We start from the raw sequence: 23,543 nt of genomic DNA, 5'->3' as shown, positions 1-23,543 counted from the left end.
GTACCACAAAGGCAGGTCCCACCCAGAGGGAATACCCATAGGCATAAACCTGGGAAGTCCCTGGGCAACAGATTACCACGTGAGATGGGGACAGGTGCTATCAGTGAAGCCAGAGGCAAGATTTAGAGTATGGCTCAGGAGGACAAAGCCCACAGCAGGCCACCCAGTGCCATCAGGCTCAGGTCGCCATCCCACAGCTGGACAGCTGCAGGACTGAGCAGGGAGGAGGGAAGAATAAACCCAAACACAGCCACCGCCTGTCCTAAACCCCTGCAGAAGCAGCGCTGTAGCACTGAGAGATCCACCTCCTGCCTGAACCCACATGAACTCCTCAGAACCCACCCAAGTGTCCCACACAGCCCCCGTTTGTCACTCACAGCTCAGTGCCAGCAGCCCGGCGTCCGTGACCGGGGTCTCGCACAGGTTGAGCACTTGCAGCATGGTGAGGTGCTCGGACAGGAGCCGCAGCCCCGCGTCGCCGAACTGCGGGGCACAAGCACAGCTGGGTCACACACAAGCTGAGGCGCCCACACCTCGTGCAAGAACCTCAGTGCAAACAGGGACGTGGAAACGGGGTTTGACCGAGCCCTCCATCGCTCACCGCCATGGCCAATGACAGCAGAGAAAGCCAAGAGTTTTATCTCTGTCTCGCAGGCAGGGAACAGAAGAATTAAGTGACTTGTGTGCACTTAACCACAGGCCATCACTTAATTAGACTGGTGCCTTTGAAGCCTGGACTTTGTACGAGCGGGCTCCCACCCAGGCTATACACGATGGTTATGGCAGCCTCAGCCTGTTCCCAACCACATCACACAAAAAAAGCACAGTGCAAGTGGTATTAATTAGCTATTTTGGTCTCAAGAACAATGCACTATTGATTGGTAATTGTTCTATTGACCCACTTGGTTTCTGCTGTTTCTAAATTCTAGATTAATGGAAACCAGGATATAGCAAAATAAAATGGAATCTAAACCCCTTTTTTATCCTTTTTTAATAAAAAAAGCCCTGCACAAAAAGCAAGCTCTTTATTCAGTAAAATCAAACTAATTTGGAACAAAATAGTATCAAAGTTTCTCAGGTGCAAAAGTTACATTGTTAGGACAAATCTGGAGGACATACAAACAGTTAAAACAAGCAAGCAATCGGTTTCTACTTCATATTCCCCATACAAAAAATAGGGATATTTCTAGGATATAAAGTAGTTAGGAAAACAAAACAAAATATTTACATGACGTTTTGGTAAAAAAATGCTGCTTTTTGTGGTTGCACTGACAATAATCTTATTTTCAATGAGCACTATAAATAGGAGCTAACAGAAAAGAGGGAAAACCTATTCAGTGGAGAACCTCAGAGAGCAAAACCAGCAGGGAAACATAGAAGAAAAAAATTAATTTTAGAAGTTCCTTCAATCAACAGCTGAATAATTTGTTCAGTTAACTTGGGTCTTTTTTTGCTTACAAAACAATTGCATTCTCATTATAATTTCCTTCTACTTATTCACTATCTGAGTTTCTATTTGTTGCTGTTGGGTTGATTTGTTGCTGTTGAATTTGCTGCCTAAAGACTGTGCTTTTCTTGATCATATGAGTTGCACAGCACCATTTTTTCATCCTAACTGGGTGAAAGCAGAAGCATTACCCAGATGAACAGCAGCACAGGTTCTACTCAGCACACAGTACCAACCATGCCCAACTGGAACATTCAACCCAAGATAGTAGCAACACTTTTATAATTAAAAATAAAACAAAAATTTAAAATCAGATGAAAAAAAGGGGCGAAGAGAAAAAGAAAATCAGCTGCCAAGATGAGCGAAACCACAGGAAGGCCTTATAAAAATAGCAGGAGGACAAAGTCATTTAAGCAAGCCTCTTCACACACTCTTCTCATGCTGACGTAGTGTGGAATTTCGGAATTAGTCAGCACTGCCTCCTGCTCTGAGTCTCAGGCTGCAGAGCACTTACCTGAGTCGACCACAGGTTCAGCTGCTTGAGCGAAGGCAGTTTGATGAGGTGTTCAGCACAAGCACTTGTCACATTGGTAAAGGCCAGGCTGAGGTTTTCCAGATTCCCAAAAGATCCCGAGCTTAGCAGGCGGGCCAGGTCTGCATCCTGAAAGCAGACAGGAGTTTGGTAAGAGAGATTGTGGATGCCCAGCCTGGAAGTGTGTGGTGTCGCCGATACTGGTAACCAGAGCGAGTTGCACAACTGCTCCCCTTGTTTACAGTAACAGAGAACCACACAGAGCAGTTTCTGTTTGTTTGGCAAGCAGCTGGGCTCTTGTGGCAGCGTTGCTTCACACACCCTGGGAAAAATTTGTCCAAACATTAGGACAAAAATGTCCTTTGCGTGTGTATCCTTAAGAGACAAAAAGGCTTCAGTGTCAAAGCCAATGCTGAACATCATGAAGATTTAACATCATGAAGATTTAACGTCATGAAGATTTAACCACGAGGTCCAGGACCCACCTGTGCCCAGCACCATTACCTGACCTCAGTGAAGTCAGTCTGGGCTTGCAGCAAGCTTAAATGCAATGGTGCTGGGTCTCTTTGAGACTTCCATGACTAAAATCCAGAGCTGGACATTGTGAAGTTTGCCTTTGTAATGCAAAACTCTGTCCCCAGAGCTGCCATTCCAAATCTGAGCAGCACTATAAATGTGACAGCCTGCTTCTGGTGTTGGAAACTGCTGCACAGACCCAAGAGCAGAAATGTGCCCTTAGTTGTGTAAACTCCAGTTGTGTTGACAGAGCAAGTGGAATGGCTCCCCACTCAAACTGCCCAAAACCACTGTGCCACATGGCAAACATAAATCAAGTGTTTAAATATGGAAAGACAAAGGTGTTTTTCTATTGACATTGATTAACTTACTGTAGACTTGGATGGCAGTGTTAACCTTGTGGGGCCACCTTTTCTTTGCTGTAAAAGAGAAGACATTTGGTCAAACAAGCTGCCATTCTACATTTCAGACTCACTGAAGTACAGCCAGCTTCTCACTAGCGCTAACCCTGCTCCCATTTCGAAGCTTCCTGCCAGCCCTTCCACCTCATCCCTGCTTCCCCTGCCCTGAGTGTGCCTGCTGCTCCCCAGGGGACACCCACTAACCACAGCTAAGTGGGTCTTCGTGCCATTTGTCTGCTTCAGCCTGCCAGCCTTTGGCTACTTTCCCTTTAAAGGAAACACCTTTAAAATGCTGGCCAAAGTGAGCAAAGGGGTTAAGATGGCACAGCTGATAAAAACATTTGCTTGATATCAAAAAAAGCATCTACTTTTCAGGCTGGGAGAAAGGGTTAAAGACAAATATCAAGAGGGAAGAGGGAAGAGGAAGTTTGTGGGTATGTTTGCCTAGGTGAAAAAGTGCTAATATGAGCAGGTCCATTTTAAATCTCTAGGTCCTCTCTTTAAAATCAGCAAGAATCTTTTTCTTTAGGCTTTAGCTCTGAGAACTAGACCTAAAGACCATCTCAGTGAAATGCTGTGAATGCCAGAGCATTCAGAAATGCTGGCCAGCGCCAGAACCATTTGCTACTCATATGTCAAAAGGTGGCAGAATTTGACAAGCTGACTTGTAAGATCTTGAGACAGCAGGGTTTCACCTTTATTCCTTCACACGGATCCTAAGCAGGTTATTGAATATCATTCATAAACATAGTATGGGATTAGTCACGTCAGTAAATATCACACAGTATATATATTCACAGTAAAATCCTCTGAGGACTGCTCCCATCCTGTTGTTAACTGGGAATTTCACACCCTGCTTGTCTTTCTTTTGTACCTCCATTTGTGGAGAGCACAGAGCCCAACGTGCCATGGCAATATGTGCAGGGTGACATACCAGCTCCTTTAACTCCCTCTGCCTCTCACACAGCTGTTCATACATTCTCTTTCCCACGTCTGTGCTTTCCAGGGTGGAGATGATCTGGAGCTGGGTGTCGTTATTGTCAATGATGTTGTATTCCAGCATCAAACACAAAATCTAGCAGCAGAACAAAAGGAGAGTGGTTAGTGCAGGGTTTTCATTCCATTTCTTTCAAATATCCTAATTACACTGGGCATGGTGGTTTAAATTCCTGGGTAAGTTTTTAGAGCATGCAATGAAGAGGTTAGATTAGAGGATATCATAGCAATATTTATGCTACTTCCAACACATGTAATTAATTTTTATTTGTAAAGAATGAAGTGCAATCTCCAAAAGCCAGCCTGTGTATCCTGCCTCCCATTACTGCTCACTCCTTCTGACTGACGCAATTATTTGCATGAGACCTGGAGGTGGCTCCATGCCCTCTCCAGAACAGGTACAATCAATCCAGTATTCCCCAGGTCCACGGGCTGGGCTGGGCATTGCCAGAGCTGGGACACTGCACACCAGCAGCAGCAGTGCCAAGCAGCTCCTCAAGGGCCAGATTTTCCATCCCTCAGTGCTGGGGCTTCTGTGCAAGCAGAACACGTGTGAGGTGCACCCAGTCCACGAGGCAGGATGGGTAAAGGGCACAGAGACTCCAAGAGAAGATGCTGGGAGCTCACTGCTGTGGCCAGGACATCCCTCACCCCACTGGGAACACACCCAGCTCACTCTGGGGAAGGGACTGCCAGGAGCAAGTCAGATCCCAAGGGATGATTCCAGTGGGTCACACAGATTTAGGACACAAGCTGTCCCTCCATGCTGCCTTTCCTTTTCAGCTGTGTATCATGCCATTGCAATTAAAATGCAAAGCTTTTATTCCCCCCACAATTTCAATTATTTTTAATGAAGAAAAAAAAATCCAGCAACATTATATTCAAATGCATGCAGCATGCTCCTTTATTTACTGGATTGAATTAGCATGCAAAAATCTAAGTCAATGAAAAACTGTAACTCCTTCCATCTATTTATCCACCCTCTTTCTGCTGATAATGACATTTATGAAGAAATTTCTCTTAAAAAACCCAGAAAAATATGTATAAACTATTAGCACAAAAAAAAATTACAAATCACGAGCATAAAAAATGTGCACTAAAGCAAGCAAATAAGGTTTTATAAAGGCGCTTCCTGTGCACTGCTCATTTTGCAGGTGGCAAGACAAGAATCAGGCATTTCATGATGGAAAAGCCTTGTGGTTGAGAATTGTGATCCCTCACCACAGCCTACCACCATGGCCATTTATTTCCCATCCTAACCTCTCCAGCTGTGTTACAGCAAACAACCTCTTTCTCCAAAAATTGATGCACCCACCTTTCATTTCATTTCATTCACACTCCTATCTACAGAACAACAATATTCTGTTCTCCTTAATTCATAGAAACACAACAACCCACTGTTGGTGTTTAACATAACACAAACCTGACCCCTACTAGAGCCAGTTCTGGGAAAGGCAGTGTGAACCTGAACACTGCCCATAAACCTCTATGACCACATGTTTTTAGGGCTTACCTCTACCATCGTCTGGTTACCCCTCAAAGCCAGCAGCATGCAAGGTCCCAATTTATTTTCAGCCAGTGAAAGCAGGAATTTCTTTGTTTTATAGCAGGATCCCATTAAAATATGAACCTATTCAAGAAACAGAGGTAAAATTAGGGTCGTAGGCTTAAGAAACACATATACCTCTGGAAGGGATATTGTTAAGCAGTCAAAAAGTGTTAAATATTTGCAATAAACCTATAGGAATGAAGGCTCTCTTTACAATTAGGGCTGCAGTGTCTCAACAGCTTTACTGCTGAATGGAAGTGACTTCTCGAAGAAGGTGATGCCCAGTGAGATCTGAGGGAGTGGGAAGCTTTACACCACAAAGGAGCCCAGCTGACAGCCTGATAGAGGCTCCCCAGGAAACATCAGAGCAGCTGTGCAATTGCCCCCATTCCCAGTAACCTGATGAACCCAGCCCCGGGGGAACCACCGGGGATTTTGCTGTCGCATCTGTTTGCGCTTGGGTTTCTCTGGAAGTGCCAGCTGGGGAGCAGGGGCTGTGTGGGCCGGGTGTCTAGGTAAAAGGCAGTGCTGCTGGCAGTCTGCTGGCCTTGGATAAGGGGTGGTGACAGACAAAATCACCTGTTCAGGAAGAACAGACAGGACATGACTGAGGAAGGAAGGACTGCTTTAAGAAAATCTGACAGTCGTGAGGACTAACTCAGACATGAGTTCATGGGTTTTCATGCTCTTGGACCACTATCCTGCTTTCTCTTTTGCTCAGTTTTCCCTGAAAGCAAAGAACTGCTGAGAACAAGCCCTGAGTGACACTCCTTCGAGTCCTTGAGCTGACAAAACTGTTGTGCAGACTCTCTAAAAGCTCCAGAAAGCACCATCTGATATCACACAGTAACGCCTATGGCAGGAATGCAAAGCCACTTGTACAAATCAAATATGTCTCTTCTCAGAAAATAAGTTGGTCATATCATTTCCAATGTAGAAGCCTTAGAGATTAAATGCAGGGAAGTCTGGGTTCATAGAAAAAAGTCTTATTTCATAACCCAGATGGCTGATTCACCATTTGCTGCAGAGCACTACATGAGAATTTGCATTTTCCAACAGCCTGGGCAGAAGAGCTCCATTATGTGGATTCAACATCAGCACTACCCTATAATAACCTTGTAAACACATTCTGCCCCCCTGGGCTCATGCCCCCCATGAGCTCCCCTGGCTCATGGCATTGCCTGCACTATGTTCAATACCACTAAAATATCACAGCCATGCCATGATCAGGTCAATTCTATGGGAATCATAGCTTCATTATCAGCAAGCTCCTTAGAAAAACAGAAAATCTTTTTTTCCTTAAGCATCCATCAGCTTAGGTGGCCTTTAAAAATGTGAACCTCCAGGCCTAAAGAGATTTAATTTCATGCAGTTTTCATTAAGTTTTTTTAGAGGTTTTCTTGAGCAATGGAAAATACTGACACTGACAGTAAAGTAACATTAGGTGCATCTCAGAACAGGGTGTTTTTCCAACTTCATGGTTAGTCGTTAGCAGCTCTTTAAGAATTTATCAACATCCTTGCAAAGGGCACAGAGTACTGCATATTAATGTGTGTTAGCATTGTGCTTTCTCATGCACACCATCTCCTGATGCTCATAAATATCCTGAACGGCTCTCAGGAGAAATGATACAGTTCTGAAGAAATTTTCTTTTCAAAGATAAAAGACAGATGAACAGTGAAGAGGGGTGAAACCTCTTGTAAACACTCTCCTTCCATTATCAGTTTCAGAGGTAACTGATTGTCTGAATTTAAGGATATAGACAGACATTGATGTTCTTTTCGTCCCAAAATGTTCAGCATGTGGGAGATGCACAAAGCATAGAGAGTCACTTCACCATGTACCCAAAGCCAACTTCAACAAATGTCTTCCCCCTTACCAGGGAAAGGCAGTAATATAATTTCCACCTTACTTGGTATGTGGAGAATTAATACAGTGAGAGACCTGCGTGACTTGACCCAGGCTGCACAGGAAGACAGTGCTTAAATCACATCACTGATTAAAACCTGTTATTTTCTGTCTAGCCCTTCTCAGAGTTACAAAAGAAACTGCTGGAAATGGAATGCTGGTTTCTAATTACACCTCTTCACAACAATATAACAGGGCAGAGACACTGGTAACACCTTTTATATCTATCCATCCATCCCTTGATTAAACCAATGTAACTGTTAGTTTTAAATTCCAGGGTAGCCTATAAATGTAAACTATAGGTGTGGATGTACAGAACAGTCTGTCTCCCAGTTTTCCATGTTCCCTGAGAGAGTTTGTTATACAGACAGACAAAGACAGATATTTATACATACAGAAATACATACCTATGCACAAGCTTGGTTTGTGTATTACACTACCAGTGAGAAAACATGCCAAGGTTCAAAAAGAGAACAGTAATGTGCTAACCAAACTGTGACTGCAAGGGAGGTCGATGGATTTGGTGGCAGAAAGGTCTGGATTTTCTGGCGAACAAAATCGTGATTTTGGCAATTTTTTGACAAAAACAAGTAAATCCCGTTACTGCCCACTAGGCATTAGTTACTAACTGCAGAATTTCTAAACTCACATTACTGCAGACACCTACCATACTGGCAAAGAGCTCTCCATCATCGTCACAGGCCACTCCCCCAGGGCTGTAGAGCTGGAACCAGCCGTCTTTGCCAGCCCTCACACTCAGCAAACACGAGTGGACCTGCCAAGAAGTGAACACATTGGGAAGGTTACAGTTCCTGCCAATAACCACCAGCATCTCCCACACTGGGCCAAAAGTAACTGCAAAACCAGGGACTGCTGGAAATCTCATGGTTAATATTCCAGTCTACAGAGCTGCAGGCCAGTCTCCACTCCCAGAATCCATTTTTTCAGTATAACCAAGAGGGAAGCTGCTCCAGCCTTTATTGCATGGCCCTTTTCATTCCCTTTACACAAATCCAACACAAAATGGCTCTAATCTAGAGCAGCTCCTTTCACTTGGGAAAAAAGAAAACACATCATCAAAAAACAAACAAAAAAACCCCACAAAATTTCTCAGCTTCTGTCATTTTCCCCCTGTCCTCCCAGCATGTGTGTCTATACATCTGATGTGATCTGCACACCAAATGTGGTGGCTGATGGCTTGCTCATTCCAATCATTAACAATTCTTATAACTCCTGCTCTAATAAAATTTGACCAGAGTCAGGGTGAAGGAAATCCACAGGGAAAACTCAACCGGGATACATAACACGGAAGCTGCACTGGAAAACTGGCACCAGTGAGCAACCATTAGTCTAAATTTGGCCCACTGTAGAGATTACTATATTTAGTCCCACAATTTAATAGAGAAGTCATAATTAAGCTTTATTTTTTCCTTTTCTTTTTTTTCCTTCACTTGAAGAAACAGATGTTCCATTTCAGTTTTTGAGGTGTGTGTGTGTGTGTGGTAAATTCTTTCCTTTGGGCACAGAACTCTAGGGACAGATGAAATCCTGGTGCCATTCTAGGACAAGAAGGTCTCTTCTGACAAGGGTAACTACTGTTCACAACAGCTAAACCCATGAGAATGAGGAGTTCTGGGCAGGGATGATACAGCTTCACCCACAGTTTGAGGGAGCTTTCTTGCCTTTATGCCAAAAGCAAGAATCACTGTGGGTGAGAGGTTCCCTGTGACTCAGCCAAAGCTGATGATGCTGAGCAGGCTCTGAGTGCAGCAGGCACCACCAGGCTGCAGCAACACTCTCACCTCAGTAGCACACTCCCACCCCCTTTCTGCTGCCAATTCATGAGAATTACGGTCATTTGCACACAACAGAGCTGAAACACAGCTACACAAAACCTGCTATTTTGTAAGCTGCGTGGATCCATGGATTTTGCTTCCTTTTTTTTTTTTTTGTATGGAAGATGAAAAGCTCCGAGTGATCCCCACAGAGGGCGAAAATCTTGCTGGTCTGCAGTTTACTGCAGAACAAGGACATCAACTGATGCCAGACAAGGAGGTGACAACACATAAACCTTACACATAAACCACCCTGAGTGGCCACTACTCCTTAGAGCCCTAGGCAGAGTAAAACCACACCATGTTTTGGAACAAACTACTTAAAGAGAGATCTGGACAAGTGCAATTGCAATCCCTCCAACTAATGCTCTGTGTACACTGCCAACAGACTCACTTCTTGCCTCGGGTCTTCTGCAAATCTCTGAATCACATATTTCAGCTCCCTGGAAAAAATAAGAGTAAGAAGGACAAGGATAAGCAGTTGCTGGTTGCAGTATTTGCACAAGTATCACATTTCTCTTGAGTAACACCTAAAATTATATATGTTAATGCACTTTAGAGAGAAACACGCTGAACTCCTTCCACAGAAAGGACATATGATGCCTAAAAGTGATTACCAAGGACATTGTCTGCTCACAATAACCTAGAAAATGTTTCAGAGATGTGCACCGACAAACTCCTTTGTAAATTCTATCAGCACCCAGTGGCTTTAGTCCTTGGGCCCCTGCTAGCACAATAAATTACAAAGAGAACTTTTTATTGCTAACAGAACATGCCTACAGCCCTTCACAGATAAAAGCCATTAGAGACACAATACTGAATAATGCATCATTGCTATTATTGACTAATACAAGAATTTATTCAATAAAACAAAGGAGGCCCAGAAACTTACTTTGTGAATTTCTCATGTGCGAGAGCCCTGAAATTTAAAACAGAAGAGTATGAGGATCTGAGAGAAAGGAGAGAGGGCAGAAAAAAGCCCAAGAAACCAAACAAGCACTTCTCAGTTCTTTCCAGATAATAAAAGGACTTGCTAAGCAACTGCAGCACATAAGACAAAAAAAAAAAAGTTTCAAAAAATCAGATAAAGCCTCTTTCATTAACCTAGAGGGGAAAATTACTTGGAACAAATCTTGTAGCTTTTCTTGAGTCTGTCTTAGACAAGACTCTGACTAACGTCAGTGGGAGCTTTGGGTCAGAAGAAAGTAAAAGACTTACAATGCCATTATATAATTACAGAGTTTTGCCTACCTCCAAGAGCCAGGTGTATTCTTTAATTGCAATGCAATTAGGGTATGGTCGCAGCTAATTAGCATCATCCATGAGTAAAGCAATTAATGGTCATTTTGTGAAGTGCCTTGGATCGTGCTATGGTTTACAGCTCCCCCAAGACTCACGTTTGACTTAGGTAATGATGTCTCTGTTACCTGTCTCCAAGCTCTCACTGTAGCCCAGGTAACCTGGCATGGAGGACTACACCTCTGTGATTCAAGACATCAGGTCATCATGCACTTTATAAACACCACTGTTCATTAACAGGCTTCCGAGGGAGCTCGGCTGATCCCTAGGGCAGCTTCTTCATTTAATGCAAAACACAAATGACAGGAGTCTCTGTGACGCCAGTAACGCATCCTCCCCCACTGAATCTCTCACTTTGCTCTCCTCCTCACCAGCTTTCCTCCCCTTCCTGTCTGCCTGTCTCTAGTTAACCATATTTCTTTTCAGGATCATCTGAGAGAAATGGGGAAGGAAGTTGAACGTGGGGACGTCTTCACATCCCCCTGCATCAGCCAAAATCAACTTCAGTTTCTAAATCAATACTAGAGGCACAAAGCTCCTATTACCATCACTTTTTACTTGACGTATATTTCACCATAAAAAAACAGTAACAAGAACAAGCCAGTAAATACTAAGACAGTGCAAACTCACTCCTTGGGAAATGGGATAGGTTGAAGCAAGCTGGCCAGGGCTGGTCTCCAGTCATCGTAGTCTGACCTGCAAAATGAACATTTTGTTAATAGCTTATCAGGTTTTAAGTATGGTTTGCCAACAGTTAGTTCAAGAAGTTAAAAGCTTTTCACTGTGGGCACCAACACCCTTTCTTGTTTACTGAAGCACTCTCAAAATCTACAGTGACATTTTCCTTTCCATTTCCAGCACATTCTCTATTGAGGCACAATAAATCTGGTATTTACAGTGACCTCCAGAGAGGCCTTCTTTATGTCAACTTAAAGACATTTGCTGTTTATGAAACCTGTTGACATTTAATCACTAAGCAATACTTTCATCTAAGTTGGTAGAGCAATTACCAGGCCACTGCTATTTAAAGCTCTTCTCTACATTTAACTAGAAATTTTCTTTGCTATAAGACAGAAGCCCATTAGCAAAAACAGAGATGCCCCCATATCCATTTCTGACACAAAACCCACCAGCCGAAGCCCAGACCCTGGCTCTCAGTCCCATTAGTAACAATGAGTACAGACAGAAGTGAATCTCACATGGGCTGAAACACCTGGGGATGTCTGTACAAACAATGCAGAAGAGCCTGCCACCTCCTCTTAGTGCTGCTACCTTTTGGATTTCAGTGTTAAAAACCAGAGTATTGGCTGCAGCTTACTGGAAACTTGGCACAAAAGTGTGGTGTGTCTTTGGGAAGGAACGAAGTGTAATGTTCTCAAATGGACAGTATCTGCTGATAGCATTACAGACAGACAACACATGCACAGGAACTGTTCCAAAAGAATGCAGTTTTGCAAAGGGAAACTTCTAGCTCAGAGAAATTGAAGATGGATGCATTTCCAAAAGTCTCATCCATCTTTTGAACCACAAAACCCATAAATGTGCATAAACTAGTAATACACATGATGTTGGACAATCCACAAAGATGTGTTCACAGAAAAAGAAAATTTGAATGCGTGAGCAGGGCTCTCTTAAGAAGCAACATGCAGAGAAGTTCTACCTGAATGGAGAACTGTGATTTAAAAATCAACCAGGGAAGCAGTTATCACTTGCCCAAGAGCAGTATGAGTTCAGGTTACACAAATGTGTGATATGTCATGCAAGCAACCAACCCATGAGGACCACTGTGACCTGAAAGTGGTTTAGTGCATTAAAAACCAGAAGAGCACATGTGAAGTTACAGTAAGCCAAAAAAGAGACCTCGTACCCATGTCAGTTGTTCTAAAAGCCAGTGAATCTAATTTTCTCCTCCATGAAAAATTCTGTTCTACTAGGGCCAACTCTGAGACAAGGGGTGTCTCACAAACCTAAAGTGAGTGTGAGTCAGTGGCAGCAAGAGCATTTTGTGATCACCTGTTCACAAGGTTTTTTCCAGAGACAAAAAGTCCCTCACCTGCTTAGCCACTGAACAAATAAGGAAGATGATCAACTCTGTTTAATGTCTCAGAACAACAAGACATGAAGCAGGACTTCATTACAGGGGCTGTTTTTCCATTTAGTCAGTGTAAAGTGAATATCATGACACACCTAAGGATGGGGCTTGTCACATAAACTGAAATAATGGAAGGAAACCTCTGACACAGCATCTCTAAGATGAGCTTTCTGGGTTCTTTCAACAAAGCTTTGATTAATTAAAGCTATCTACAAGATTATTCATTGTTTCTGACCTACAGACACATTGAATGGCTCAATGACACAGAACTCTGGCCTGTGTTCAGGTTCAGCTAAAAGTCTCTTGTTAAAATGCCAGGTGTCTGTAGGAAAGAGCTGATGCAACCTATCTATAGCTGCAGCCCTGAGAAGTGCCACAGGTCTTACCACGTTTGTCAGGTGCGAGAACATAGTCCAGACATTTTGTTTTATTTAAATATGCATACCCTTTAGAAATTCCTAGCCGATTTTATTCTAAGAACAACACATTTTATTGGTAGATTAAAAAGCAGATTTTTAATCAGGCGAGACTCAGAAGTCAAAACCTGAGTTAGAAAATGCAGAGGTGTTAAAGGTGCTTCATACCACATGAGATACAGCACCTACAAATCTTTTCTAACAGAAGGTTAACAGCTGAGAGCCACTTTGAGGCTTAGCTCCTGTGACATCTCAGGCTGAGTGTTACACCACTGAAGTTCCTTCTTGAGCAATCTGGAGAGTTGTGATTACTAATAATATGAACCAATCAACTTTTCATGGCTGAGCTTCAAAGGAAATTGCAAGAGTAAGAAAAAAGTTGTTTTGTAATGGAATGAAACTGCAGACAGAATGGGACAATATCACTGACTTTTCTCAAAGCTGGGGAGCAGGGCAGGTCTGTGAGAGGGCAGTGAAAAGAAATCAGTCTGCTTCCCCAGCAGGAGAAGGAAGGAAGAAAGAAAGGAAGGAAACCATCTCCTATTGAAATATATAAAATTTGGTCGCATGAGTGGGACCTGAACATAAAATCTGCACAGCCTGTAATCCCTTCAATCTGAGCTAGGAAACATGAAACAAACACAGCACAAGAATAAAACTAAACTACTTATTAAAAGCCTACAGTGTTTCTCCTCCTCCCACCTATTCCCTTTTCAAAAACATTTTCCTTCTGTCTGTGCTCATCTCATCTGCACTCTTCTTTCATTTCAGACAGTTCCTTTTTTCTTTTTTTTTTCCTTTTTCTTTCTTTTTTTTTTTTTCAGTCCATTCAAAGCTCCAGCACAAGACAGAAGTGTTTGTAGCAGGGAAAGAAAGGGAGATGGATTAGTTCTGGCTGCAGTTAACAGCCACTGCAATGAGCCAGACAAAGAGGCTGGGCCAGGAGAAGGAGGGAGCACAGAGCTACAGGGAGATCCTGGGACAGCACCTGCGACTAACTCCCTTCGCAGCTCTCGCAGGGGCGCAGAGCTCAACACTCATCACACAGCTCAAATCCCAGGACTGGCCTGATGAAAGGGGGAGAATGGCTCCCTGGCTCTGATTTTTGCAGGATTTGCAATTCTGGGTGAGCAGCACAGCAGCCAGGCTGCAGCCCGACCTGCGGGTTCCCAGAAGCGCGTGGGGGTCGCGGAGCCAGGCGGTGACAGATCAGAGCCATCACCTGCCACTGCACACAGCTCCCCTCACCCTGAAACTCTCCCAGGGGACTGGCCAGGGCACAGAACAACCATATTAATTAAATAATCCCTGACTGCACTGACTTTGCCTCTGGGCCATCAACGCTCTTGGCCTGCCAACATAATACATTTTCCTTCCCCTGGATCACCTTTCACCAAAATGAAAACCTGCCCGCATGTCATGTGCGGCACAAACAATCCAAAACACACGAGCAGCCCAGGGCAACCTCGATAAACATGACATAGGATAATCCACTTGGGATATTCAGAGCATGCCACTGACCTATTGGGGAATGCAGAGCAGCCAGGGGAAGCTCCAGTGGGTGCTCGTGTTTGGAAAGCTGTGGCTCTCGTCTCTGAGACACTGCAAGCCCCAAGTCCTCGGGTTTTGGGGGTAATGAAGAGACCAGAGCAACTACCTGGAAGCAGCTTCTTCTCCAGACTGAGCAGACTGACAAGGTAACCTCTGTTGTCATGTATGTCAATACGACCATACCCCCAGACATGTACCCTTCTTTCCCTGGCTCTAGGTTCAATTTCCTGAATTGTATGACATCAGGTTTAGCTCAGGGTAGCAGGACAGGCTGAGAAAAAGCCTCATCAGACCCTTGTCAATACAAGGCACAAACGTGCCATCTGCAAAACAATGAGGTGCCTTTTCATGTCCAACCTTCTTTTGAGATGGGCTTGTTCGGCTTTTTCAAAAGAAGAAAATTTAGCACCATTGAAAGACCCTAGAAAGGTTCTGCCCTGACTGCTGAGAACAGAAATGGGCTCCACTGCTCACAGTTGGCATGGAAGCATCAGGAAACAGCAACACAAGGTTGCCCAAAGCAGGTTGTGACACTGGCCCCAGAGAGGGGTACAAGTGTCTGGACATCTGGACGGACCCTTGCCACTACAGGCAGCCATGGAAACAAAAAATAACACAGACAAAGGGTAACAGCTTATGATACAACACCAACAGAGCTTCCCCAAGAGGGGTCTCACAACCACTTGACCTAGATTTCACTGCAGACAGTTTAAGGGTCCTCCCACTCCCTGGAACCAGTGGGGTCCTTCAGGTGAAATAAAACTTTGAAGTTCTCCAGCCCAAGGAGTGGACACACGGCCCCTTCTACTGCAACTTTCTTTAACCATGGTTGTCCTATTCAAGTACAAGTGCGGCTGTACAAGACATTCCCAAATGCATGGAAACATTAACATGCAAGTAGGAGCTGGGCAATGCTGAGCTGTTCTCAGAGCCTCTAATTTAATATGATGAACAGAAATATTTCAATTAAATTAGTGCATTTTCTACGCACCAGTTTAAAACTTGTAGCATTCAGGAGACACTGGCTGCCGTCAGTAACACTATCAGAGTCCAGAATGAGTTACAGAATATTGACACAGAAGTTTGATCCACTTTTGAGTGCAGGACCAAAAGACTGTGTTACCCTAGAGACTGTGTCTCCTTTAAAATCTGCCCAGACTTTGGGTCATCTGACAAGATCTTCAAATTTATGGTTTTCTGATTTCCTTTAGTATGCAATAGCTGTGTTTTGTTACTCAACTACATTAGAAAAAGGGTCAAAGATGTTCTAGGTGCTGTAAGAGCCCCACAGACAAACTTTTTAAACTGCCCCTTTTAGCTTTCTGTGCAAAAAGTGAAGTATTACAGTGATTGTCAAATAACATCGTCATTGCTATTAGAAGTGAGTGTTCCTCCCAAAAAGTAAGCACTGTGTAAGAGTTAGGTGAACAATAAAATGTCTTCTGTTGAAGCTACTGTTGAGAATTCTTATTTGCTAGACTTCCAATAATTAAAATTTGCCTAAATAAATTACTCCCTGCTGCCCTAAGTTAATTATGTAAAAAAGATATCATCCGTGGTGACTCTCTTGTTTTGATGATGATACTGAGTCAGACACCTAAAAGAACAATCAAACTCAATGCTAAGCAACTTATTTATGTTTGGCTTACCATTGTTACTAATAAGAACATTATTTTACTGAATGCCTGCTGAGAGCTCAGCTCCTGGATAGCAGTTATTTTATAATTAATGTTTTCTTCCTACTGGCATGCTCTTCAACTCTCTCTCTTCATATTCTCAGATTTTCAAAGTACAGTAACAGTATTTCATGCAACAGAAACCCTTTGTTCACAAAGAACATGAAAGTAATCAGCATCACAACAGCATTATCTTGTATTTTTGGTAATAATTACAAGTTCTTCTAATATGCTTTTCCATCACTGGTTTCAGCATTAAAAAAAAAAAAACATTGAAAATCTTTGCCTATAGTTTACAAATAAGGCAAATGAGACATTTAAAAGTGACTTATCTAAGACCTCCCAGTGAGCCAGTGGTAGAAGGAGGAGCAAGCAGATTCTGCATTACTGCTTTCAGGCACCCAAAAGATCAAGGGATGAAGAGGAATGGAAGGGAACTCAAACGAGAGGAGCTACAGCCAGAGCTCTGCCTTAGGAGCTGCCCTACATTCTCACAGGTTGTGATTTCCCAAGGAGGGTGTGGGCTCTGGCAGGGCACTCTGAGGAGAGTTGCAGTTTTATGTTATCACTGGTCCCTCACTGTGCACATCCTGTGGGTTTCACCTTTCAGAACTCCTTTTGTACAAGCAGAAAAAGGGCCCAAAGCTGCCCCACACCTACATCACCTCCAAAAGTAACACATTCCCATTTTCACTGCTGCTGCTGAACAACTTGATTTTTAAGAAGATAGGAAACGCATCAAAAAAATAGATTATTTTAAGGTATGGAGTGAAACGAGTTCTTTGTGTAGCAAATTAAATGGGAATTGGGACCTGGCATATCAAATGTTTAAAAGTGGAAAGACTGTGAGGAAGAACATGCCCGTTTGTGAATTTGTTTATAAGTGTGTGTCAGCTGCATGATGAAACCAAAACCGTCAATGCTTAGTGAGTCAGCATCCAAACCAGCATCAGGACTGGGAGAGTGCTCAGTGTTTATGGAAAACAGGGAGAGTCAAGGGGACAGGAATAAATACATGACATGTTTCATGTAGCACCTGGGTGCATGGAGACTTAAAAGCCCCCAGATGAAGCAAACTCAGATGCTGTGCTTTTTTTAATGCAATCATTTTCAAAGGCAGAAGAACCTAGGCCACAGGGAGGAAAAAAATACACAAAATTAGCCTTCACAGCAACTTCCTGCTCAAGAATCTAATGGGAACAGTATCTGGTATTCACTTGTCCTGTCTCCAGTTTTGAATGAGTGCTTAAACAACTGCAAGTCAGCTGTGTAGTGAGTGGAAAAGTGATGCTGCAAATCTGTACTATGTATTTTGAAAAAAAAAAAGAAAATGTGGGACAAAAGCCTTCACAAAATCCTCCACTACAGCACTTTGACTTCATTTTATTCCTTGAGAGTGTACCCCCTAATGTGCATTTGTCTGCAGTGTAGGCACATGCTCGTTGTTTACAGAACAGTCCAGATTTCACCCACATCTTGGATTCTAGAAAGTACAACTATGACTTCATTAGGCCTTACACTGTTTAAAAATAATTAATATAGAAGTTTAACAGTTTAGCACAAAACATACTGCAGTTCAGTATCAGAGCTAGCTGTCAAAGTTAACAAAGTTGTTTTATTGCACTTCGATTACAAGCTCCCATTCTTCAGTCCACCTTTTCTGTTATTCATTTATTTATCCAGAGAAAACAAAGCTTTTCCTGAAGAACATTTTCCTTTATATTCCTGTTTAAGATATTCAGGAGATTTGCCTGCCAGTAATCACGTTGTCACCATTTTGTGGCAAAGACTATTTGAACACCCGGGGCCTAATACAGGTCTGCTGTACCAAAGCAACTGGACAGAGATTCCACTCTAATACAAGCAAATCTGAATAAATCATAAAATTTCTACAAGCACAAGAAGGGAGAACATCTAAGTGAACAACAATGACAGTATCCAACTCCTGCTAACGTCAGGGCAGTGGTGCTGCCTATCACTGCACAAGCCCTGAACCTAGCACAGACCTGCCTGTTCTAGCTCTGTCTCAGGCAATCCCAAGAGCCCTGGAGGAGACAAATGGGGTTTTTTTGTTTATTTTTGGTGGGCAAGAACAAAAACAGAAACCACTGGCACCAACATCCCGTCTTCTGTAAAATGCCTGAGGCTCAATGTACAAATAAGCTTTCCATTTTCATCACAGCATTATGCTATTTTTAGAACATCTTGGCAGTGCCAGATGCCTCTTTCAAAGGCTGGACTCTCCAGAGCTGGAGTTAAGATTTATAACCATGTGCTGGCTCACCACAGATGTTGAAGACAACAGGCCTGTGGGAAAAGTCCCCCCCCACCATTGTTAAGATGACTTTGCTCTAAAAGCTGTTCAAAATAGTCACTCACAGCATCTTGAGTATTTCCACGTAGCAGCCCAGGATCCTGTCTGCCTGGGCACTCAGCTCGATGCTCATGGTGCTGCAGGTGGGGCTGACCATCAGGCAGTCGATGAGGTTGGGCTCGCTGTCGTTGCCAACGCCGGCTGTCATCTTCTGGTTGGCCGTGTTGTTGCGCTCCACCTCCACGTGGATCTCGTTGGAAGTGACAATAACTGGTTTGAGACGGGATTCAGTCAAGGTGGCCTCCTGAGAGACCAGGTCAGGACTCGTGTGAAGAAGGCGGAGGGGGAGATTGGGCTTTCGGTCACACTGCTGCTGGCAGCCATTCCGAATTTCCTTCAGGCTTGGCGAGTTGTCCCGACTGAATTTCAGAAAGAAACAAATCACTTCAGTAGACAGACATACCAGCAGAGAGTAGGAGAGAGAGTGCAACACTGAGAAGCCACGATTTTTTGCAGTTTCCCACTGCACTTCACCCCAGCCCACCGGATGGCTTTCTTCTGTGCAATTGGATTACTAAAATCAATTAAAAACATTAAAAGGCTCCAACAGGACTGCTCTGCAGCCCCTATTTGACAAAGACTTGAGCTTTTCATTACTCTAATTGACAGACCAGTTTAGTCTAAAGGTGAACTTTCCTGTCCAAGTCGTGCAAAGCTGTAACAGAATCCATGCCCAAGTATGTATCTGGCTATAGTACATGCCCAGACATTTGTCTGCAGCCCTCGTGTCTGGAATTTGTGTTGGACACTGAGCAGCCCCTGTCCGTGCTCTACCATGAGGAAAGTCAGATAGGCATAAACAAACAGGAAACATAGCAGAGGGGAACCCTCAGTGTCTACTGGAAACTGGCTCGTGTGTCAAGAACTGCGGCGTCTATTTTGCAGCGAGGAGGAATCAGATTTTCCACAATAACGGAGACAGCCTTGTGAAACCAGCTCGGGTTCAAAGCTGCAGATACACAGGGATTTACACAGAACCCTTCCTTCAAGGTCTGACCCCTGCCCTTCCTCATTCCCTTGGTGAGCACCAGGGAAGGAAGGCTCAGCTTCTCTCAGGTTTTCTAGCACAGCCATCTCACGCTGATCCTGTGTGTGAAGAACACGTGGTCAGCTGGGAATTCACACTGACCTGTTGATGAATTCCTCGTAACAGGAATAAATGGCAGCTAAGCATACAGCTACAAGATTTGGCAGGACCCTGGGATGTGGGCATTGTCCTGTTGGACCATGCATGCTGGAAAACAAAAAACAAGATTATGTCATTGCAAGGAAGATTCCTGTGGGCAAAACCAGTCCGACAGAATGAGGTGACAGACCTGGATAGGCATCCCTGGGGGATCTTCAGAAGGGCCATAACAGAGAGATATTTTAACCCTGTAAATCCAATGGCCCTACTTATGAACAAGGGTAAGCTAAATCATCGATTTAATTGATGTGGTATCCCTAAAGTCCTCCCAAAATCTCACACTTGAGTGGGCATGATGAGCTTGAAAGTTAATTTGAATCATTCCGCAGAGGCTTTGAGTCTAAATGTATGTGAAGAACATACGCACAGCAAAGTCCATTAGCTTGCAGTGTGGAATTAGGCAGAAAACCCTAGACTTATCTGAGAACTAGCATTTTGAAAGAGCCTTCAGCAACACTGTCTGATGGACTTGATTTATTTGCTGTTTGCCAGTACCAAAAAGCACCAGCTACTGCTAACCAGTAAAGCAGGGTTGGGAGAAGTAACACACCAAAGCACGGACACAGGATTGGAAATACGCCATAAATTAAATGTAACTAACCTGTGAATAAACTTCTTCACCACCTCCATTCCAGCATTCAGCTCATTCAAAGACAGAATGTACTCCTGAGTAAAGAGGCGCAACCGAGGGCACTTCCCAAAATCCTGTCCAAGAAGGAGAGACTCGGTGAAGATGGTGAATGTACATCGAAACTGTGGGTTTTCAAAAGAAACCAGCTCAAACACAACTGAATTCACACTGCTATTATGCTGACAAGCTTCAAGAGAAGAGCATCTCTGCACACTGAAGTAATGCTCTCCCCACTAATAATGACAGCATTTCCAATCTCTCCTTTATACCCACTTTGAAAACAAGGTTCTGTATAATGAAACAAACAACTAAAAACCAAAAAAATCTCACCTATACTTACATTTGTTTTGCACTTTTCACTTAATATTTTGATTTTGAGATACGTTTTTTGTTTGGCATTTTTGTTTCCACTCCTAACTGCAGATTTTTAGAAATAAAACTCAAAAAAATATTATATTTCCTTTTTTGGCATGGGTATCTATTCTGGTTTTAGAGAAAATAATTTTGACATGCTAACAATATGCAATCAAGTACAAAACCAGAGATGCGTTTTTTCTCCATGGATTTTACTCCAGCTATGCTGTGAATTTGACAGGTGAGCTCAAGAGTCCCTTTCTTTAAATCCTGCAGTCAGAGAGGCACCTGCTAACTGAAATCCTGCATCTCCTCACATCACCTGCTATTTTTAGATGTGAAAGGAGTAAATTCTGCTGTCGGGTGAGTGTTATTCCACAGCACATTTCCTCACATTTACACAGGTGTAACCTTATTACACAGGTGTTGCAGAACTACAGAGCTGAATTTCCAAGTGGGGAACAAGGTCCACTGAGGACAAACAAGCACTCCCAGCTATTCCTCCAGCAGCTGCCTGTGGAAGTTATCCTGAAGAAAATACACGGCAACTGAAATGTTAAAGAAATGCCACAAATGGGAAGGAACTAGTGGTGGTCAGTAAAAGGGATGATAAACACCCAGAGCACTGAAACCTTCTGCTAACTCATTTTGGTTTCAGGCACTTCTGTAGAACAACCTGTTTTAATACCTGATAAGTTTTCCAGCCAGAAAAAAATGACCAAAAACTTGAAAACAATTTTAGGCTGAGCAATGTCTCTTTCAAGCCCTAAGTGTCACTGCTGGTACTGAATGGCTGCCTGGTAACTTCACCCAGCAAAGAGACCGTGGGCAATTCCACATCATTACAATTAACATCATTAAACTTTTAACAGCTCCTTCTGGCAACTTGATCCAAGGGCAGGAGACCATGTGTGCTTCATAGGACATTTGATTAATTTCATGAACATGCCTTGCAAGACAGCTTTTGCAATTGCAATTTGTTTATGAAAGTTTTCAGCCTGTCTGGGAGTCCTAACTGCAGTTGGAATGAAAGTCCAAGAGATCATAAAGAGGATGTAATTGCCAACCTCTGTAAAATAAAATATCTCTCTAAATTTAACATAATGCCTTGGTAATAACATACCAAGCACAGGACAATACACACCACCAACACTGTTTGCTCAAAAAAATAAAAAGAAAAAAATAAAGAAGGGTTTATATTCAAACATTTGGGCTGAGCCTACAAAGAGCTAAAACCCAAATGTTTGGGAGGTTGCTGAGCACTCCTCAAATAACTCAGGACACAACAGCCTCCAGTCCTGCATGTAACCAGTATTATCACCAAGACAAAAACCCACCCTGGTTCTTTTGAGATGTTAAAATCAGAGATAAATGAGACACTCTTTCCCCATTTTATAGGTAGAGAACTGTGGAGCAAAACTTGTTGGGAATTTTCAAAGGCCACAGAACAAACTTGAGGCAAAGGTGGCAAGAGCCAGCTCAGTCTCCTGCCCCAAGGACTGCACAGGGCCTCCTAAGGTGATGAAGTTTAGTGTCCCCCTAAAGAGTAACTTAATTTATGTGCACACACACATTCTCTAAAGCACTATTCAGTACAGAAGTCCCCAGAGAGTGGTAAAGTGCCCAAATCCACTCCAATTAATACCTGACACCATAAATTCTCCAACTACACACTGCGGTACAGAGATGTTGATTTTCAATCTGCAAATGTTAAGTATGGTAAATAGACCCAATTCTCTGAAGCTAACCAAATACAAGCATTACACTATGCATTTAGATTTTATTTGAGACCCCTCAAGAGCTCTGGATGCTTTAAAAAAAATCAGTCTGGAATCCAAGAATAACATTTATAACATTTACAGAATATTTCACTGAACACTACAAAATATTCAAAAATGTTTACATGTCTGCAGAGTGCTGGCACAGAGCCAGGAATATGACCTTTTTGCCATCTTGGGCTTTCTACCTAGTTCTGTAAACTCAGGGAGTTAAATAATAAGATCAGGAAAATAAGAAATATGAACTGGTTTCTACTGGGTCCATGCTAATCCACAGCATGACAACAGATGATCTCTAAAATTATATGTTAGTGAAAAGAAGTTGATTATGAAGTTACAGAGGTTCATCCTTGAGATCACAGCCAAATCAACTGCCTTAAATATTTTATTTTATTTATTTGTTATTCTTTGCCACTGCATTGTGAAGTAAGACTTCTTCGTGTAACTTCAAAACATTAGCAGGAAACTTAGTATGCCACAAAAGCTGGAGAGCTGGTAAATACCCCAGACCTCTTTTAGGAAAGTAATATGATCATGGAAGAATATTTTCAGGATTTGGGGGAGGGGAATCTGGTCTACAGGGTGGAAAGGAAAGCAGGGCATATATTTCAAACACTGACAAGGAATTGATCAGCAATGAGAAGAGAGAAAGTCTGGGTAAGAACAGCCATAAAATGAGAGAGTACCTAAATCCTGTAATGAGAAGTCAGAATAGCAGTAGAAAAGCATAAAGATATTCAGGAAAACAAGGTAAGAAGTCACTGGACATGGCCTAAAGAAAAATGGAAACCAAGAGGGCTGGTGGTGTCTTACAGAAAAAGTGTTGAGGGCTCAGCTCAAAATGAACAAAGTCCCCATTCTGCTTTTGTTATTTATTTGATTTTAAACTGTTTTAACTGCAAGGATGGCATGCAGGGAGTAAATAAGGAGCCAAGGGCCAGGTGGGAATGAGCTGGAGCTGCATATGCTGCCACTGCTGCCAAAAGAAACATCCCTCAAAGG

General features: G+C 43.0%; 1 protein-coding gene and 1 long non-coding RNA gene across 5 annotated transcripts in view; one reads left to right on the top strand and one right to left on the bottom strand.

The window, feature by feature from the left end:
* CMIP (c-Maf inducing protein) overlaps nucleotides 1-23,543 on the bottom strand; it is a 130,975-nt gene that overhangs the window by 5,616 nt on the left and 101,816 nt on the right. For all 4 annotated transcript variants that reach the window (XM_068203096.1, XM_068203097.1, XM_068203098.1 and 1 more), the window contains exons 8-19: nucleotides 20,380-20,483; nucleotides 19,722-19,826; nucleotides 18,598-18,951; nucleotides 11,114-11,179; nucleotides 10,077-10,103; nucleotides 9,579-9,627; nucleotides 8,017-8,124; nucleotides 5,406-5,522; nucleotides 3,831-3,971; nucleotides 2,867-2,914; nucleotides 1,962-2,108; nucleotides 378-483 (exon numbers count right to left, since the gene is read on the bottom strand). In XM_068203096.1, coding sequence (XP_068059197.1) covers nucleotides 378-483; nucleotides 1,962-2,108; nucleotides 2,867-2,914; nucleotides 3,831-3,971; nucleotides 5,406-5,522; nucleotides 8,017-8,124; nucleotides 9,579-9,627; nucleotides 10,077-10,103; nucleotides 11,114-11,179; nucleotides 18,598-18,951; nucleotides 19,722-19,826; nucleotides 20,380-20,483 — 1,372 coding nt within the window. The remainder of the gene's footprint in view (nucleotides 1-377; nucleotides 484-1,961; nucleotides 2,109-2,866; nucleotides 2,915-3,830; nucleotides 3,972-5,405; nucleotides 5,523-8,016; nucleotides 8,125-9,578; nucleotides 9,628-10,076; nucleotides 10,104-11,113; nucleotides 11,180-18,597; nucleotides 18,952-19,721; nucleotides 19,827-20,379; nucleotides 20,484-23,543) is intronic.
* Nucleotides 18,948-23,514, top strand: LOC137481386 (uncharacterized). Its single transcript, XR_011003476.1, has 2 exons — nucleotides 18,948-22,982; nucleotides 23,263-23,514. It is a non-coding gene; the product is annotated as an uncharacterized lncRNA (long non-coding RNA).

Source organism: Anomalospiza imberbis, chromosome 12 (assembly GCF_031753505.1).
Source record: "Anomalospiza imberbis isolate Cuckoo-Finch-1a 21T00152 chromosome 12, ASM3175350v1, whole genome shotgun sequence".
In the NCBI taxonomy this organism is placed as follows: domain Eukaryota; kingdom Metazoa; phylum Chordata; class Aves; order Passeriformes; family Viduidae; genus Anomalospiza; species Anomalospiza imberbis.
This window is presented reverse-complemented; position numbering and strand designations above follow the sequence as displayed.